Below are 20,728 nucleotides of genomic sequence, written 5' to 3'. Positions count from 1 at the left end.
GAGCCAAATCGTAAATATACTTAAGTACATAAGTAGGTATCTATTTTTCAGGATGTCGATAAGAAATAAATAAAAGTTTATATAAGCTTATATTTTTATTATGTACTTCCGTCTTCAGATAATATTAGGTACATAAAATCCTTATCGTTTATTGGTTTAAGAAAGACTTCTCTTTTCACGATTTGGTAAAACCCTCTATGGGATCATAGGCGAGATGCCGTCTTTTTTTAGAATCTCAAATAAAGTGTTTATAAACTCAATTATTATTTTTTTTTTACTGACCAGTAAGAAGAGTACGATACAATCGAAGAGAAATAGAAAACGATGTATCGATTACAGAGTTGAAATTTATTCATCACAATAAGAATTCGAAATTTGCATTTTGGCGAACATGCGTATTAATACATTATTTTATGCCAGCTATACATTACACAAACAGTCCGCCAAGCTTGGCGGTTTCTACGTACATTGCTGGTTTTTCCTATCGATAAAAAAAACTTCACACGCAACGCAATGTACGTTCATTCGGATCTGTCTGAATTTGGCGACAGCGAGCATAGCCGCTTTATATAATACATAGTATACTCTTTATATTTACAAATAGATTTTTTGCATTATATTCTTACTTATAGGCATACTACACCAGCACAGTATAAATAACAATTAATAGCGGTATATTGCGGCCACTCCCTGCCCCCCACTGAAAATGGCCCTGCCACATTCGCTTACGTAACAGGGCAACTGTTAAGGCTAAAGGCTTGAGTTTGAACACCGCGCCGTATCAACGGCTCACACGTTGTTGAATGCACGATTATGGCGCCAAACCTGGCGTCTGTTGACTTGATGTTTTATGAACTACAGTAACTCTTGACAATTCTATTAAAACAATAGAGTCGAGTCTTATAGAAAGTACATAAATAAATCAACTACGTAATTAACACTACAAATTATAAATTTAAAAGAATATGTTATTACAGGACTCAGCTCAAATTTGTCATAAAAAATAAAATAAAGTTTTAAATTAAACATATCGTAACAAAATCTGTTTATAATAATGAATAAGCTTTTTACAAAAATGTTATTTTTGACTTGTGTCTAAAGAGCGAGCGCTTATTGCATTAAAAAAACTGTCTGACACAAATTCATGTCCGTCCGTACAGTAAACCGTTGAGGAGTTTCCACGTCTAGAGCCGTTCCTGAGCGCACGATCTGGTCAAGCTTATCATTATAATGCATTGCCATCCAAACTTAACGTGTGTACAAAATTTTAGCTCGAACGGTTGAAAATATCTGCATCAAAATGGAGTTGCAAGATTCCACCCGAGACATAGTAACATTGCAAGTAAAATGAAAGCTAGTAATAAAAACCAGTGCAAATAATATAGCTGCGGTTCACTTTATTATCTTACTACTTTAACACACCTATTGCTTCAATCATTAAGTGAATGTTACCCTAAACTTAATTAATGTGTTTTATTTACATAACTTTACATCAGTGGCATGCAAACCCATGTGGAGATGCTATAGGAGATCTCACTTTGGGTCATTGCCGCACTATTTAGTGACCTATAGTCGAAACCCTTCGAAATTCTTTCAAAGATTGGTCACAGCACATTCTTCATCACTGGATTTTTAATGTAACTATTAGTCCACTACACTTTTTCTTCAGGATGTTGTAAAGGTAAACTCGCATCTTCCTTCCTAGCCGCAGCTGCAGCAGCTAAGGCCCTTCTGTGCCTCTTCTTGGTTCGTTCCTTGTGGAAGTACAGCCTTAGGTAGTGGCATGGGAAGACCACGCACTCGCCCGCGGGTTCCTCCGCGTCGATGTAGACTCCTCTCACGAGAACTGAGTTGGAACAGTTGAGGAGGATCAGCAAAGTGAGGCTGATCACATGGGAGCACCAATTGCTGAGTTTTGGCGTTTCTGTTGGAGACAACGTATTTTTAATGTTATACTAGTTATACATGAGTGGGTTTTGTGGTCGGATGATTATGCCAAGCTGTTGACAGATCCCAGATTTGAGTCTTACTTATTGTTACGAATTGGGTGATCAAAATAGCTTGTACACGCGCAATACCCACTTAGTATACTCGATAGCAGTAGTTTTTTATACTACCAATCAGACAAACAGGCATGCGGCATACCTCATGGGAAGTAGTCTCCGCAGCATATAGGGACACCTGAGGTACGTAGTATTCTTATATCGACGACCTCCATAGCCTAATGGTCATCAAGCCAGACTGCTTCATTGGAGGTCCCGGGTCCGATCGTCGGTCAACATCAAGGTCAACATGGGATATGATCTTTTTCAGATTGATCTGGGTCTTGGGTGTTTATCTATGTAATGTATATGTTATAATATGTAGTATAACACAAGTTTCGAATTTACTTTGGGGCTAACTCAATCTGTGTGATTTGTTCCTATATATTTTATTTAATTTATTTAATATACTGTCTGTGCCAGAGATGTTATTAGTGTGTTGCCGCCTTATTATGGCCAATGGTATTCTTTCACAATACCCGGTCCTGTCTCTCTCAAATAGTGTACATAGCATCTTAGGTATATGTACGCGGCAGTATGATGACAAACCTGGGAAGAAGTACAGATCCAGCATACCCCACACGCCTCTCCACACATTGACTGTAGCAAGGAAGGAGACCAGATGATAGACGTCAGCCAGGAGGAGCCGGGGCGCGCCGTGTAGCCTCGCGGCCGCCCAGCGGATTGGCGCTTGGAGAGCGAAGGTAGCCACTACCAGGGCGTACCCAACTATCTGTTGATTAAAAAAATAAGTTGAATGTTAATGGTATCTTTCAACTGCTGTTGATAAAGTATCTGATAGTCTGTAACATATAGAACAGGTAGCGTTAAAAATTGTTCACAAGTGTTGGATTAGATCTAACTGATAAATAACTTCAGGCAGGCTTATCTAGTTGTTAGTTTACCTATCTGTCAGATTATAATATGATATTTAATCAAAAAGTGGTGAAGCAGGCCCTAAATCTAAGTTATACTAAAGATTAGAGCGGGATTAAACAGCGGTAAAAAAATCTTGATTGTAAAAAGTTATTTCGAGTGCTTCTAAAATACATAATTTGTTTTTATGGCATGGAAGACTAAAAAGTATCAGGGTTGCCTGATGATAGGTAAGTGTCGTTAAAACCCGCCAATTCGCAATAGATCCGCGAGGTGGGTCATGGCCCAAACTCCTTATCCATCCGTGAGGAAGGCCTGTGCCCCAGCAGTGCGAACGTTTAAATGGCTTTTGATGATCATGATGATGATGAAGTAAGAGTCTATGGACACCAGCTATCCAATAACAGTTACTGATGTGTTCTTGACTTTGTGGCTTAAGGTTTTTTGCCACAGTACTCTGTAAAAGTAAGCACTGTTAGTTTGGCGGCAAAAAAAGCTGAGATTATGATAGCAGTACAAATTTTTCTTCAAAATCATTTATTCAGTAAATTTCCACCAATACACACATTAATATTACCGAACCGCGAAAACCTCGCAGGGTTTATCTGTGTCCGGTGAGCCGCCATTACATTTATAAAATATATTTTATTTATTTATCATGCAGATGACATTTGTATCACAAAAAAAAATAGCAACGAACTTTGTGTCTATGACTGCTAAACATCCTTTGTAACGTGACGTTTCATTGGAATTGGCGCCTGTAAAATCCCTCGGCACACAAGCACTAGTGTTATCTACATTTATTTATATTTCGGCGGCGAGGTTGTATTACCCTCATAAAGGTTTTACCGTCTAAACCTTAGGCACATAGGATTGAAGTTTACGATGGCAAATAATGGAAATAACCAAACGGGCTTCTTTGTCAATATCCTTTTTATGTATTGCAAATGTTTCAAGTTTATTTTGATTTTTATTGTCGTCACAAACCTAATTAGTTTTGGATCTCGTGATGCCGCCATACACTCACACAAGTACAAAAATAGCACATCAGTCTAATACGTTGGTTTCACAGCTGCACAGTGGATGGTGCAACTTAAAATCTAGTATATGTTTCATCGCGATACGTTGCTTAGAACCCGTGATGTTAACAATGGTAAGTTATGAGCGGACGAAGCAACAAAGCTATGCGGGCGCAGCCGCGGTCAAAGCTAGTTATTATATAAAGTTGATTGACTTACATTGTAATGACGGAATTCATGTTATTTGTAAACAGATAGATACAATGTACGGAAAATTCTCCGCTTCTATTTGTTTGGTGAATCAATTCTCCTGTATGCCCGACAGTGTCAATATTAAGTAATGTTAGATAATGAGGTAATTGGAGTAAACATGTGTGCCTGAATGTGCCAGAAAGTTCCTGATCATACTTTGATTTTGATTTATATTCTGGAACTTTATCAATAATCCACTGAACTTTAACAATTTTAAATCCATCAATAAAATGCTTAAAACTACAAAATAAGTTTTCGAAAACGGTGATAAAATTTTTATTTGACATCAACTGTTATCACAATCTATACAATTACCTTGATTTTTTTTAAAAATATGCACATTTCCTTTTTAAATAAAAATGTTTTCTATTATTATTATTATCAAAATTAATCAATTTATGTGCATTTTATAAAAATACTAGCTGCACCACGGGGCTTGGTTCCCTTGAGATTTTCTTGATAAAATATATTATATGAGCTATTCCACGATATATTCTATCCATGTGCCAAATTTCATCGAAGTTCGCCTATTAGATTTTGCGTGATTGAGTAAAACAATATACAAACGTTCACATAATTTTAATTAGTGGGATATACTCGTATATAGATTTGTCTTCACTAAAATCCATAAATCTATCGTGATTTGAAAGGAGAGAATCTGACTAATATAATATAATATTTCATTTATTTAACTGTATTACAAAAATATATGTAAATGGCGAGTCTTTTTCTACCAATCAATTATTAGGTGATGCAGAGAGATAAATGTTATGAAACCAATAAAATTTCTAAACTGAAACGTAGATATAAAATATAGGTAGACTTACTGTTCAAGTGCTTACGGAAATATATCGCACGCTTAGCTCGTTAGGTTAATAAAACTGATTCCGTCTATAAATAGATCGTAGTTCGTAGTAAAATGAGATAATGAGTTTCAGGAACAGAGCAATGAGGTAAACGACAGTTTGTGACTTGTGGGGGACTCTCACACCAACTGTGTTAGTTTTTCTGTTAGGTTTCAAGCTTCCGTACCTTCAATATTAAATAAAAACAGAGTTTCCTTATGTAAAGTACACCAGTATATTGTACATATGTTGATCTGCTAGTTGCATCAAATATGCTTTAGCGTATTTGGTTTGATAATTGCCCATTCGGTCAACATACATATATATCTACTTACTCTTCGTGTATTTAGAGTTTTTTAAGAAATTCTTTTGAAACTTTGTGTATATCAAAATCATACATTTGTACTCATTTGTTATTACAATAGCCACATTCATATTAAATTGTTAAAAAAAATAAAATTATATAATGAATAAAATTACAGAAAAATATATGTGCAGTCAACAGCACATCAACCTACCCAAATTTATGGCAAACTCGCCGCTATCATGCGCCATAAAGGTTCATGCAGGATAACTGTGTTGTTGACTGTACAGGCCACATTTTTTTGTCTTTCTAAATAGAGCATATTTCAATATAATTCGACCTATGAAATTATCCACCTACACCTAATAACAGGGTGACAAAAGTCTTCCTTAACCAATCCTCATTGTAGTGACCAACTTTGACCTTCCTTCCACTCATCTGATATGAATACGCCTTCGGGCTCCGGACGCACTGTCCGTACATCCCACGTGCACAATTTGCTCAATGTCACCGTGTGGTAATGAACGGGTTTTCTGAGATCGCCACTGAAATTTAGGCTTAGGGAAATCAAGTTTTAAATGTATATTTATGGCGCCATTGGGGAATTGAATGACTTGTTTTTTTTTTTAACCGAAGAAGCGCAGATGATAAACCATACAAATTAATTGTTTAAAATTTGGATTTTCAGTTTCAGTGAATATAAATATATTTTCAATAAAAATATAAATATATATAATGATAATCTCCTCTGTCTAGGATTTATTGGAATAAAACCCCGTGTTTCTGTGAAAAATCAAGAAACAACATTAAAAGATCCTATTCCAAAGATTGTTTAACTAATTTGATATATAATCTAACAAAAATAAATTCAGATTCTCCTTCATGACATGTATATCTGACAGTGTCAGTACAATTTTTAAATTAAAGAAAATCTTATAACCATAAAGGTTTTCTTTTCTTTACATATATTTTCAATAAAAATATAAATATATTTTTAATAAAAATATAAATATATTTTCAATAAAAATATAAATATATTTTCAATAAAAATATAAATATATTTTCAATAAAAATATATTTATATTCACTCGACAATAAGCTTTTTACAAAAATTACATTTTTGACAAAAGCTTTTATTGTCGACTGATCTAATTGCATTCAATGTATGACATAAATGATGCAGTAAATCGTTGAAGAGTTTCCGTGTCTGGAGGGTTGCCTCGTCAGGCCATGCATTGCCATAATATGCATTCACATCTAAACAAAACGTGTGTACAAAATTTCAGCTCAATCGGTTGAAGCTGCTTCAAAATTGAGATGCAAGATTCCACTCGAGACAGGGACATAGTTACATTGCAAGTTACTGAAATAAAAGCTTGTAAAAACACATAAAAAGTACTCAGGTACTACTGGGATTTTGAATAAAAATATTGTACTGACACTCCTTCCCACTTTTGCGTTTAAATTTCGGGTGAGAATGTCACTCAGCAAGCATATCCATTCATTATGCATCAAAAAATATAAATTTACTTTTGTTACACTGCACATGCAGTAGTCCATAGCTCAGTAAGTGGATGTGCAATTAGATTTTTTTAATGGCGAATAAATTATAGTAAATTAAAAAAACACGTGTTGCACTCCGGGAGTGCCGGCAGAAGTGAAAACTTGAATATTAACGTTGTGCACTTTTGACGTCTTACGAATTTTCGATCAGGGTCACGTGTCCTGACACGAGTTAAACATTTGTACAGTGCACAACGTCGCTAAAGATGTTTTTTCACTTCAAAAAAGATCGTGCACATTCGATTGTCCAAAGACGTGATAGTTTTCTCGCAATATTATTCATAGCCGATAGATATACTTGTAGATACATAATTTATCTTTCCGCATATGGGTCATACGTAGTAGCGAGTCGCTAGCCACTTATAGCCAAATTGCTGTTTCCTTCGACTGTCTTAGTCCCCTAAAGTGCCCAAAGGTACAATATATTAGGTACTTTTTCTCGCAGCTTCGTTCGCGTTTATTTCATGTTTCCGCTCATAACTTATTGTTATCAATATCTTGGGTTCAAAGCAACGTATCGCGATGAAACCCATACCAGATTTTAAGTCCTTTCAACTGTAAAAACCGCATCAAATTCAATTCAAGCAGATGCAAGTGGTGGTATATGAAAACTACCCTACCTGAGTTAAATGATTGCGGCGGCGTGTGGTTCCGCTCTAGAATAGGACCACTCCATATTCTCCCGTGGATGTCATACGAGGCGACTAAGGGACACAGCTGATAGGGAACGACAGCGTTCTATAAGAGAGTTGACGTCAAGCGGACGGCCGGTTGTAAGATGATAGCCAAATGTTGCAAATTTAATGGCAATTTTTCTTACGCTAACCCTGATATTTGGGGTGTCACAGTTCCGAACGCAACCTGGAACACGACAAGTTGCGAGAGAGAAAGACGAATCAAGTTGGTACACAACCTTATTTACCATGAGTAATGTATGAAATATCAACCATACAATTAGACAATTATTAAAATTCCCGACTTCCGAAAAGTGAAATCCTCAATGGTTTATTGCACAGATTTTGTGTCACACGTTGAATGCAACAAGATCTTTCTGACGACAATAAAAGCTTGTAGCAAAAATGACGACTCGACCGAAATGGATATTTATTTACAATGCAAGCATTATTGTAATTGGACAATTTTAGAGGGCTAGTGGTATTTTTTCCGAACATACGTCGTGTAAATGGCGTTATCGTGGCATCATTTGAGTATAAGTGAACAGAACTTACCAACGACGTCCAGCTTGACTTAACCTTGTCATCAGGGAACAGAAATATGTCCAGCAATGCCCATGACCCTCTCCACACGAAGACGACGAGCGAACCAACCACCGCCACGGAGAACACGCAGTCCAACACATACAGTACTGTCTCTCTGCTGCTCTGTAAATAATAACCTCTTTTAACTATTACTTTAATGAACTGGTCAGCGGATCGTGCGACGCTCAACAGCTGAGGAAGAAACCGGAAAAACGGCCAGTTGATAGATAAATCAGCTATATTTGTATTTGTAAAACTGTCCACGTTCTAGGAGATTGTTCACAATATTTATAAATTCCGTTTGTGTACCATGAATAAAAAATATGTAACTAAGAATAATATTTTACTAGCTGTTCCCAATATCACTTTTCATATTCACACCAAAAAATTACATTAATTTATTGTAAACCTTATTGTGAAAGAAGAACAAACAATACACTTTCACATTTTTAATTATAACTAGAGGTTGCGTGGAGGCGCGAGGGGCGCGCACCTCGCGAGGTAGTCGTGCGGCTGTGGCAGATAGTGCAAAATTTGTTAATGATTTATTCCCTTTTTGTGTGTCGTAGTTATAGATTTGATTTGTTGGTGTACACGTCATAGAGCACATGTATGTAGTAATTCTTTCCATCGCAAAAATTGACACAAAGACTTTAAAAGAAAAGAAAGCCAAATCACCCGGCTGTTTATTTTTCTTTTGCGCTTTAAAAATTATGAAATTATCAGAAGAGCAAGTTTATTATGCTATTTCTTTTAATCTACTAAAAACCAATTTGTACATTGTATTATTACATTGTAAACAACCATAAAGTATTGAACAGATATATTCTTATATCTATTATAGAGTTACAATACCAGTCAATCAAAATTTAATTCCGTTTTATAGACGTCTCAAATGATCGTGAAATAGGCAAGATAACAATGGCTAACTTATCAGTTTCGCTAACATATGTATTTTTATATGTTTCCACAATCTAATGAGAATGTTTATGAGAATATAAGTAATGTAAATCAAATACTTTCTAATATTAAAATAGTTTTAAAGACTACTTGACAATTATTTACACTGTATTATAAAGAGCTTTGAGTTTAGATCTGTGACGTCTATATTTTTAATACCCGTCGATAATGTTTATTTGTATTTGTCGTACATTTTATTTCCAGATTTAACAATTATTAATAAAAATTAAGTAAGATTTCGCTTGAATAATTAAAAGTACTGAATGACATTTGCTTTAATTTAAATATTATTGATAGCAAGTTGTTGTCTAAAAGAGCTGTTAAAATAATTATCGAAAGCTACGACAAAAGCTCGTAGCGGACAGCGCAGCTCGTAGAGTACACTCTACGCTTGCTACAACAACTTTTATTATTTTGTGTGTGACCAATGAAATGACATGACAAAAATGTTGTCATTCGTGACCACCCGTTATGTGAGAGAGTACATTGTCCAATGCTATCAGAGACATTAACAACACCAGACTTGTTTAGTTTGTACGACATTGTATTTTAAAACGGACAGTTTGTAACATAATTTAGCCGTTTTGTCAGATTTTTATATTCATACCTATGCCTTTATATAATAAACATGAATAACGTGTATTTTTTAACCGATTGAAAGTAAAGAGTTATATGTTTCAGAAGTATCTTGTATTTATGTATTAATCTTAATACCTCATATCATCCAAGCAATGGAATTCCATTATTTTGTCGTTAAAATCACCTTGACCGCCCAAGATATATATTTTATTTATTTATTTGTTTATTTTAGTATTCACAAGATACATCTATCTTTACATGCTAATTATAAATGAAATATTATATTAAAAAAATTAATTTAATAAAAATTACTAAAATCTCCTTTTAATCGACATGCAGGCGAGTTTTAACTATTATTACCTCATTATTTTATTATAAGGTTTAATAAACACTAAAGCTGCCAATTTTTACCGTAAATAAATGTGAACAATGTGATCTGAGTAGTTAACAATACTGTACATTCAACAGGGTATTTGGTTAGACAAGCATCATCGTAAACGGATTTACTTGGATGAAACCAAGTAAAGAGGTATGATATTAGGTGACTAATATATTCTTGGAGGATACTATTTACCAAAGTATACCTATAATTTAGGTAGATAGTTATTCTCAATGAGGTAATAGAATAGCAAATTAAGAAGTAAATTCAATGTAGAGATCAAATCCAAATTGCATGCTTCGATATCTATAAAAGATCCGCCCGATTATTAGGCTTTATTTTGGTCATAATTTTGATTTCGTTATTTCAGACGTTACTTTCAACTCAAAAACTTATTTGGTATATTTAAACTTATTTCTTATTTTGTTGATGAATCAACACGTATTTTAGGTGAACAAATGGGATTTTCTTAGTAAAAAAAATATCATTTGAGCTGTAGGTTTGGTTTCTGCCAAAATACACTGCTCTTTTACATACTCTTCTATAGTTTCGGTCGGAACTGATAAAGCATTAAAAAAAAGCTAGAAAAAGAGAAGTATTTTTCTTACTACATTTAAAAGTATCAATTGAAATGGTGGTTAAATCATTTAAAATAAAAAATAAACTGGTTGCACTCCGGGAGTGCCGGCAGAAGTGAAAACTTGAATAGCATTGTGCATTGTCCTGACGCGAGTTTAACATTTTTTACCCATCACAAACAGTGCACAACGCCGCTAAAGAAGTTTTCACTTTAAAAAACACATTTATGTCCATTGATTCATCAATAAAAGAAGAAACATGACTGACACAGGCACAGGTTCCCGCCATATTTGACATAATAATGAATCGGGATGGCTGACATTGTGCCCATTGAGTTCGTTGAACACGAGTACAACGAGTAGAAATGGCATTACTTCGGTAATTGGATAAAGATGCTCAGAATAGCTGAGCAGACGACAGAAGGTAGCAAAAACGTAAACGCTAAGTACAGGCTAAATGGTCAACGGGTCATGGTTAATGGGCAGACATAATATGTATATGTTGTTCTATTTTCTCTCTTTCTCGCGTCTTCCCGTAGTTACATTCACTGCTGTGACTCCTTGAAGCCTCGGGGTTACGTAAAAAATAAATCATTGATTTTATAACAAGTCACTAGATGTATTACGCGAATTATTATTTTATTTATTTATTTTATTTTATCTGACGACCTCGGTGGCGCAGTCGTAAAGTTTTTGCCACTGAACCGAGAGGTCCCGAGTTCTATCCCCGGTCGGGTCATGATGGAAAATGATCTTTTTCTGATTGGCCCGGGTCTTGGATGTTTATCTATATATGTATAAAATAAATGTTATAAAATATAGTATCGTTGAGTTAGTATCCCATGATACAAGTCTCGAACTTACTAGCTCAATCTGTGTGGTTTGTCCTAATATGTTTATATATTTATTTTCCAATGTAACCTCCATAGGTATAATAAAATGTCCTTGACATTGGGATTGTTAAGATTCGTCTAAGGTACACTAAATGTTAACTCAATCGGTTCAATAGTTTCGGAGAAAACTTGATTTGTGAAAGGTCGAACACACATATGCGGCGTGTATGAGTTCAACTTGCACTTGGCCGATATACTTTGTATTCCCTCCGTTGGGAGGCCTCTATACCTAGTTCTCCACAACAAATTATCATACACTTGTATAATATCAGTGAGCTAGTATATAACGTATAGTATATAATGACAGCAAAGTATGTAATAATTTTCTTATGAAATTAACTGTATTGTTGTGGAGAAGAATAAAGTTTATTTGTTTAATACTAGTTTGACAAATTACGGTTCCTCGATTGTAGAATGTATAAATTTCTTAAGGGATTGGGAGCATAAGAACAATGTATTAGCTATATCTCCTTCAGCGCAGATTGAAAAAGTCAATCTGGCAAATGTCTTTAGGCGATGACCTGAGCGTTTCAGAAACCCAGTCAATTGTGGCCTTCGAGTCCCTATTCTCCCTATTCTCTACTCCGTAAGTAGGTAAAAGTTAGGAATACAGTAGTACTAACCGTTCGACTGGGCGACGTTCTGAACATGGTCGGCACATTGAAGTAATCCTGTGGCGAATCGACCACCACGGCGAACGGAGCCGCCACTATGTTCCTCAAAGTCCTCAACGCCGCGAGGGACAGCGTTGCGGCTGCCGTCGTCGACAGCAAAGTCCTGGCGCTGTTCCCCGTGCACTCGTTCAGGAGGTTCCACACTCCCCTCCAAGCTCCCACGCAAGCAGCACCAGAAACGAACGTATACAACCGCGAAAGAACATAGTACATGAGCCGTCCGCGATCAGGGGTTAACTGTTTCGTCATATGCGTTTGGAAAACACACACTAATATGTTACAGCACAGTCCGAAGGCCGCGCACGTTGCAGCGCTTCCTACGGGATCCTCCGGCAACACGTACAGGTCCATGAGAGTCCATGTGGATTGCCAGTACGTTACAACTGCGGGCGCGACGACGACGCTAGCAAAGATGGCATCAGCTGTCTCTAAGACAGCAGCTTGGGCCCTGGAGCCGCTCGCGAGTGTGTCCGCCAAGCCGGCCGTGCTTCCGCGCATGCTGAACGAGTGTGTCGCTCTGAGCGGCAGATTGCTATAGTAATTGCATTATAACTGCGTCCCGCGCGGTGACGTCGCGTATTTGTCGGGACGATTCTGCGTGAGATCCCCAGCCGTATCGCACCGTGGTATGTACAAGTGAGAGTGTGGAATTGATAACGCGGTCTTTCACCAGTTTTGTATGAGTTTAAGTAAATGCGTGATTCCTTCCTTATTGTAACGTCAATTAATATAAATTAAACGACTGATTTGTAAGTAATAACGGCTATCAATTAATAAATGTAAACATGAGATGAACTACTTTTACATATATTATTATTTAACATGTCTAACAAGGTCTCTCTCTCTCTCTCATAAATAAATAAATAGTAAATGGTAAAGTAAATAGGAAAAGTCTGAAAATACATAAAAATATAACTCTGAATCAGAACATTATGTCCTCATCATTGGAAATATTTTCTTCCTAATATTTTCAATGTGTGAAATTTTAATTTGTTAAATTATGCTAAAGGCTCGATGTAGTTCATAAAAGTGGGGAATACTAATACAAAAAGCGGCCAAGTGCGAGTCGGATTCGCCCATGAAGGGTTCCGTAGCAGCAAGTAACATAACATTGTTCTTATTGATAGATTTTTGTATATTTTTATATTTGCGTTGATTGAATGAAAGGTAAATTGCGTTTTACAATTTGTGATATATAAAAAAAAACTATTTACTAGATCTCGTTCAAAACAATATTTGACGACCTCGGTGGCGAAGTGGTAAAGTGCTTGCCTTTGAACCGAGAGGTCCCGGGCTCGATCCCCGGTCGGGGTCACGATGGAAAACGATCTTTTTCTAATTGTCCCGGGTCTTATATATGTTATGTATATAACACAAGTCTAGAACTTACTTTGGGGCTAGCTCAATCTGTGTGATTTGTCCTAATATATTTATTTATTTAATATTCGGTGGAAGTTTACATAGTAATGTACATCATATATTTTTTTGAGTTTTATCATTCTCTTATTTTTCAACTTACAGGTGGGGGGAGGGGGACCAATTTTACCACTTTGGAAGTGTCTCTCGCGCAAACTATTCAGTTTAGAAAAAAATGATATTAGAAACCTCAATATCATTTTTGAAGACCTATCCATAGATACCCCACACGTATGGGTTTGATAGAAAAAAAAATTGAGTTTCAATTCTAAGTATGGGGACCTCAAAATTTATTGTTTTTTTTTTCTATTTTTGTGTAAAATCTTAATGCGGTTCACAGAATATATCTACTTACCAAGTTTCAACAGTATAGTTCCTATAGTTTCAGAAAAAAGTGGTTGGGACATACGGATGGACAGACAGACATGACGAACCGTAACCATTCCGTTTCCGTTTTTGTGATTTGGCTACGGAACCCTAAAATGGGATATGTTTTGTTTACGAGTGTTGTTTTGATTGGGTTTTACCGTATCGTTCAATTAGTGTATAGAGATTTGGAGAGATTGAAAACCGAAGACTGGGACCTTGATCGAATAATTTTGTAATGATTTCAATTATTAAGCAATAGATAAATATCTATAATAGACATAATATCTTAAGCGTGTGTTCGCTGATATGGAATTTTGCTTTGTGTTAACAATACGTGCCGACAGAAGCTACGGCTCTCCATATACTCCCGTGAATATCGTAAGAGACAACTAAGGGACGAATAGACAATAATATCAAAGTTTATTTTTTTACGACTGATCACAGCACCGAATGCTACGAAGACACGTGGAGAAGAGAGAGACTGTAATAATTAGCAGGTAGTAGGTGCCTAATTTTATCGACTGTGTGTCCGTCCAGATACCAGATTATCCTCATTATGGAACCGAATAATGGAAAAATTGTAAATTTTAATAAAACTGAATTACAATAGTAATAAAAGTAACAAAGACAGAAATTCACCAAAATATTGTGTGCGCGCCTGAAAGAGCTTCCGTAGGAAGCTGACACGTTTAGATTTGATCAGTTTAATTGAAATATGTTTGAAATGTTCCCACCTATTTCAACAATAGTTCTTAATTTATGTGAAATATTATATTAATTAACGTTCTATATGGTTATATACAAGGTCAAATGGGATACTCAAAATATTTGTATTTGTTTTTACAAGTTTTTATTTAACTTGAGCGGTAGTGGTGTAATGATTAAGACGCCCGCCTGTGGATCGTCTGTGGAAGGGCCCAGGTTCGAATCCTACTCATGCCACATGAGTTTGTATACTTATCTGACTCATGTCAAGTACTTTTCATACCAGACCACCACTACATAATCCGGTGAAGGAAAACATCTCGAGGAAACCTGCACACTTGTTGATTATTAACTTGTGTGTGAAATGGAGAAGGCAATGGCGAACCACTCCATTAATAATGCCAATGCTAAGAAAGTTGTTATGTATTTCATTCCACGTAATGACCACGACCCTCAGCCATGAGGAATATATGACTATGAGAATAAGATTTAACTTGAAATGTATGTGTATGTATGTTCCCGTGGAAACTTGTAATTCACTTATGAAGCAGATATATCTTCAACAGATTAAGCTGAAATTGTGTACACACGTTTTAGTTTGGTACACCCAGGAACGGCTTCCGATGAGGAAATTCCTCAATGGTTTACTGTACGGACATGATATGTTGTCACGTATCGTAATAAGATCTCTCTGACAACAATATATTTTTTTGTAAAAAACTTATTTCTTTGACAAAATGATTTGGTGGACCAAACCTTGATTGATATTAGAACCAATTGTAACCTATTTATATGTACAGTTTTATATTTTGGTTCAATTGCGATGACAAGCCAAGATAATTAAGATCGCATTCTAACTAAAAGAATTATTAATAAAAACTTTTTCATTATTTCCTCAAAAAAATATTTAATCATATATGTTTAATTATATAAGCCAAATTATTTATTTACAAATAAAACCTTTACTGGCACGATTTTACGTCAATTTTAAAATTATATAGTATTACCAAAAATGCTACGAACTAATGGCATTTGAGAACGACCACTGCTGAGAAGAAATGCTGAAAGAAACATTTAAACATTGTTGGTTATATGGATGAATGCTATACCTACAGTTGTTTTGAATCTGGTGGTGAAGATGTACGTGGCTTCCTTCCCGTCGGTGACGAGGAAGTAAGGCGGGGCGAGGAGATTCCTCGCCGAGCGCAGCGCCGCTATGCTGATGTAGAAGAATATGTGGAAGGATGCCATTAACACCCATCTGTATGGGACAACAGATCATTTTGTTTATTATTTACCAGCATTTATTGTCAATATCGTGGGTTCTAAGCAAGTTATCGCGATGAAACCCATAACAGATTTTAAATTAGACCATGCGCTATTCAACTGTGACAATCACATCCAATTCTATTCAGTAGTTTTCGCGTGATGCGCGAACAAACATACAGATAGATAAACATTCTAAAAAAATATTTTGTATTATAAAGATCCCCATATTTATTGTTCTTTAATATACATTTTATATAACACAGTGCACTTACAGTTTTATTATATGAATATATATTCATTTAAAGTATTTTAGAGTCAAAAAGTCGCCCAATGCGAAGGCTTTTTTCAATTACGACTGACTGGATCCGGACGATTTAATATGAAAATGATGACCCTCTAAATCCGTCCCGGTGCAACCGAAGCAGCTGACTTCGGTTTCATTCTACCCGTATACTAAATCTCACCGAAATCTGTTCATTACTTTTGGTCACGTTACGATAGAAGAATACGAAAAATCCTTCTAACAATCAATCAATGTATTAATTTAACAAATTTTAATGTTTATAATTTTAGTAGGATAATTTATAAAGTGATTGATGTTGGCGCGTATGAAGACGTCCTGTACACTCTGGACATCGTCCGTTCCAGCAGGCATCCTGGGTCTCACCTGTGAGGATCGCTGTCATTGGGCAATATAGCCACGATGACGGCATCGAGCAGGCCCCAGCCGCCCCTCCAGTGGTTAATGTTGGCGAGAATGAAGATATACGTGTACACTCTGGACAGCGCCCGCTCCAGCAGCCATCGCCCCGCGCCGCCGTCCGCCCCGCTCCACGCGCCTTTGGATCGCGCCAGGAGTCGTGACCTGAACAATAATTGCAGGTATACATTATTTATAAAAACAAGTCACGATGTCGCATCGGCCTGTCTTTATGAACGCGGTAAATTAAAAAACCTATTTTTGTTTTTTTTGTATAGTCACATTTTAGTTTAGATAATATTTGTACGGTTTTTGTGATTCCTGAGAAAGGTTTAGGCGTATCATTTATAGTTTTCCTTAGCTGGGCCGCTATAGTTTCCAATAATCTAAATTACAAATCTGACTAAAAAGCATTTAGGTACAGTTTACAGTATAATAGTACATCAACCTACGAATTCATTGTAATATCGTCACTAACACTAACACATAGAGCTCCAATTAGAATAAATTGAAATGCTGTTGACTATATTCGCCTTTTGTCTATTCGTGTTTCAAACTAATGACTAACATTAGTAGCAGTCTCACTACGCAGCAGTATAGTGTCAAAACCAACATTACCTCTCTCTCTCTCTCTCTCTCTCATTCGAGCGTTTTCCCGGGTTCTTCCTCAACCGTTGAGCGTCGGAGTCCAGGGACTGCTTTCCTACTTTTTCGTCTCCATTTCGCATTGTCGTTCATTATCAGACCATTGACACGCTAACATCCTTGACGACTTTAAGCCAGCACTTTTTGGGTTTGCCCCTTCTGCCAATGCCAGTTCTCCACCAATACAAACATCACCTGACTAAAGCGAAGCACGTGTGGAGTACGATGCCCATGATATAAGTCTGTGCGTATGGGAACAGCTTGTGGTTGAGATCCATGATGCCCCAAGTGCTTCTCCAGACTCCGACCACTAAGGGCGCCACCACGAAACTGCCTAACATTGCATCTCCTGTTAGAATCATTACAAAATTATTTTATTTTTATTTTTTTATTTTAAATAGCAAGACAAATAGCTCTTAAAAACAACAGGTGACTTATGGGTCCTCACAAATATAAATTTCCCGTCTTATATGTTAAAATTAAAGCATAGTAAAGAGTTATATATTTTAATATATTTATATTTTTAATAAAATTATATTTAATGAAAATTAAAACTGTGAGCCATCAATGTGGCTCAGTTTTGGCAAGAATAGCATTCAATAAAGCGTTGTAGATTTGCCATCGGTGTCGACGCTTTATTGAATGCTAAGCAAAGAACAAGAAGTAAACAGTGATCATTTTTTATGAATAAGAGTATAAATTAAGTTTGCTCCCTTGTCACGAGCTATAAGGTTTGTTAACGCTGAAGCTAATGAAGCAGATGTCTTTAATGATAGCCTGTCAACAATCATGGTTGTCGTTCGGAAATACGTGAAATCATATTAAATGTATCTTACTTGTTTATATATCTATATATTTTATGTAATACCCATTATATATACCTATTCATGTACTTATAACATTGCTTTAGTGTTATTATTGTTATAATGTTATAAAGTTTTAATAAATAATAAATAAATAAATAATAATAAATAAGTAAGAAGTTAGTAGCAACAGTTGTACACTTTTGTTTAGTCGTATGCAATAATCATTTTATAAAAAATATTTGTTAATAACAAAAAAAAACTTTATTGACATCGCAGTAAATAAATTATTTTTCTTGTTCAAGTACATAATCATAGATGAAAAGGAATAAATATATAACAATCGTTTTACTTTTATGCCGGCTATATTTTTGTTTACCTGTTCCATAGCCGATCTCTCCACCCTTGCAATGCGTGACTTCACCTTCTGACTCCTGGTGTTGGGACTCTGTCTTCTCATCTTCCACCATCAGCTCGCTTAGCAACCCATCAGATAGCTTCTCATTGCTCTGGAGTTATTTAATGATAATTAAAATTTGCCATTTGTAATTATTGATGGTGGACCTACTGGCGTACGATAGTGTTCCCCTACCTCATGTGAGGTAGGGGACGGAGGTCCTCACCAGAGTGGAGTAAGAGTGGTCACATACTGTTCTCTGGTCTTCTGGTTATTATAGAAATAGCGCGACTTGAAAAGAAGATCGCAGTAGATGTCTATAATTCTAATCTTTTAGGAGACCAAGATATCTCCTTTGCGTTTCCAATATCCAGAATTTTTTTAATTTATCCTTTCATAACTACTCGACAGGTTCGAATCCGTAACTATAAATTAGTTAATGAAACAGAAATTACGCTTAATAATTAAGTATTTTCCGAATTTTCCGTCAACCTTGACCCATAATTGTTTTTTTTTTATTTAAACCGTAGTTAACACTTCAACATGATATATAAATAGTGGTGTACCTCTTCTTTATGCTTTCCCATTTCCGAAACTATTATAAAATTATGTTCACTAAAATTAAACTTTAGAAATGCAACCGGCAACCAAGGTGAAGTGCTTGGCGACGCGTAATTCTTAGAATACGACTGGTTTACGCTACGCTGGTCTATTTACTAAGGAGATCCGATAGCTTTGTATAACTTAAACCTTTTCATCGACCCGTGTTGCAGTGAGCGATGACGATTGTGACGAATCCCTTAAAAGCTGTGTCCGACCAAATATTTAGTTTCGGTTTCGGCCAAGATTATACTATACTTATAGACTAGATTTTTACGCAAACCTGTCATCAATTTTTTAAAATTTTTTCGAAGAATTATGCAAAAATGCGTTGGACTGAACTTTCCAAATGCGATTTTTTGTAAACCGAAACAAATTTAGAATACCTACTTCAATGATATGTGTACGTTATGAGAAGAGAGGAGAATGGGAAAAGAAGTAGAGAAAGACCAAAGAAAAGAAGGATGGAGTGCGTTCAGCACGACATGGTAAAGAGAAATATGACAGATTGATTAACATTGAATTGACAGGGGGAAGTGGAGGAGGCTGACATGATGTACCGACCACACATAAAGTGGGATAAAGATAGGCAACAATACAACGATGAACTGAACAGAAATTCGATTGCGTGAAAATCGGTCCCTGACCGAATCTAAATATTTTTTAAAGTCTCACAGGTTAGCAAGCGCCACAGTCCATGGACACCAGTAATCTAATAAATGCCCACTGATGCGTTATCGAATGATTAAGACACAATAGCACAGACAAACATAATAATAATAGCACAGACAAACGTACTTTGTTCATACGATCACCGTTAGGGAAATGCCTTCAAAATAGAGTTCTTTTTTACAAGGTTTTATTTAGCTTGCAATGTAACTATGTCTCGGGTGAAACCTTGCAACTTAATTTATTAGTATAGACAATTGTCTTCCTTTACTTTCAATCTTAATCTTCTGTCTGTACCTATGATATTCTAAACATCGACCCAAAAAGTACACGGTTTAACAACAAAAACGACCTTGAACCTGAAAAAATACACTAACCTAATGTCTATAAAAAACAAAGTGGCAATCTTTTCATATAATACGGAATACTCTCGAAGAGATTTAAAAAACCAGTATTTTCCTATTGTATCGATTCGCTACGTGATTTCTGTCAGAGACCGATTAAGTTTTTCTATTCGATATGATAATGGGTTTACTTGAAAATTGAGTTTTTACATCGGTTTTTCTAAAAATCTATTTTGGATTAAAATTAGATATGATATAAGTAATATCTGTGGACAAAGGTGTAGATACGTATGGAACAGAACATTTACTTTGAATAAATAACGCATCTTTTAATAGTAATTTTAAAAGCTTTTATTATTGTCAAAGAGATCTTATTGCATACAATGCGTGTCATTCAAACTAAACGTGTGTACAGAATCTCTGCTCAGTCGGTTGAAGATATCTGCTTCAAAACTGAGTTACAAGATTCCACTCGAACATACATACTTACGACTTACATACATTGCAAGTTAAATAAACGATTATTATAAAAATAATATTTTAGGATATTTATAAATTAAATCAAAGCCGGTACACATTATGTAAATA

General features: G+C 35.7%; 1 protein-coding gene and 1 long non-coding RNA gene across 3 annotated transcripts in view; one reads left to right on the top strand and one right to left on the bottom strand.

Annotated features, from left to right (window-relative positions):
* Window positions 1–87: 87 nt before the first annotated feature.
* On the bottom strand, window positions 88–19,236 carry fusl (fuseless). 2 transcript variants are annotated; one of them, XM_053756512.2, is made up of 8 exons: window positions 19,094–19,236; window positions 18,510–18,639; window positions 17,523–17,676; window positions 16,650–16,847; window positions 15,827–15,974; window positions 8,131–8,283; window positions 2,592–2,775; window positions 88–1,924 (listed from the first exon to the last, which is right to left on the bottom strand). In XM_053756512.2, the coding sequence occupies exons 1-8, from the start codon at window positions 19,112–19,114 to the stop codon at window positions 1,653–1,655; spliced, it is 1,260 nt and encodes a 419-aa protein (XP_053612487.1). In that variant the 5' UTR covers window positions 19,115–19,236; the 3' UTR covers window positions 88–1,652. The 2 variants fall into 2 exon arrangements, with proteins under 2 accessions (XP_053612487.1, XP_053612488.1); XM_053756513.2 differs by lacking the exons at window positions 15,827–15,974; window positions 16,650–16,847; window positions 17,523–17,676; window positions 18,510–18,639; window positions 19,094–19,236 and adding an exon at window positions 12,173–12,799.
* The window catches only part of LOC128676422 (uncharacterized), a 13,401-nt gene continuing 5,383 nt past the window's right edge, over window positions 12,711–20,728 (top strand). Inside the window, exons 1-3 of the long non-coding RNA XR_010370100.1 lie at window positions 12,711–12,849; window positions 15,829–15,976; window positions 16,634–16,864. This is a non-coding gene — a long non-coding RNA (uncharacterized LOC128676422). The remainder of the gene's footprint in view (window positions 12,850–15,828; window positions 15,977–16,633; window positions 16,865–20,728) is intronic.

Source organism: Plodia interpunctella, chromosome 16 (genome assembly GCF_027563975.2).
Source record: "Plodia interpunctella isolate USDA-ARS_2022_Savannah chromosome 16, ilPloInte3.2, whole genome shotgun sequence".
NCBI classification, from domain to species: Eukaryota; Metazoa; Arthropoda; class Insecta; order Lepidoptera; family Pyralidae; genus Plodia; species Plodia interpunctella.
This window is presented reverse-complemented; position numbering and strand designations above follow the sequence as displayed.

Coding starts and splice junctions, on each gene's coding strand:
- fusl (XM_053756512.2), bottom strand. CDS start 19,114: ATGGGAAAGCATAAAGAAGAG. Junction 17,677..18,509: donor AGAGATCGGCTATGGAACAG/GTAAACAAAAAT, acceptor TGATTCTAACAG/GAGATGCAATGTTAGGCAGT. Junction 8,284..15,826: donor CCACCAGATTCAAAACAACT/GTAGGTATAGCA, acceptor TATTATTTACAG/AGCAGCAGAGAGACAGTACT.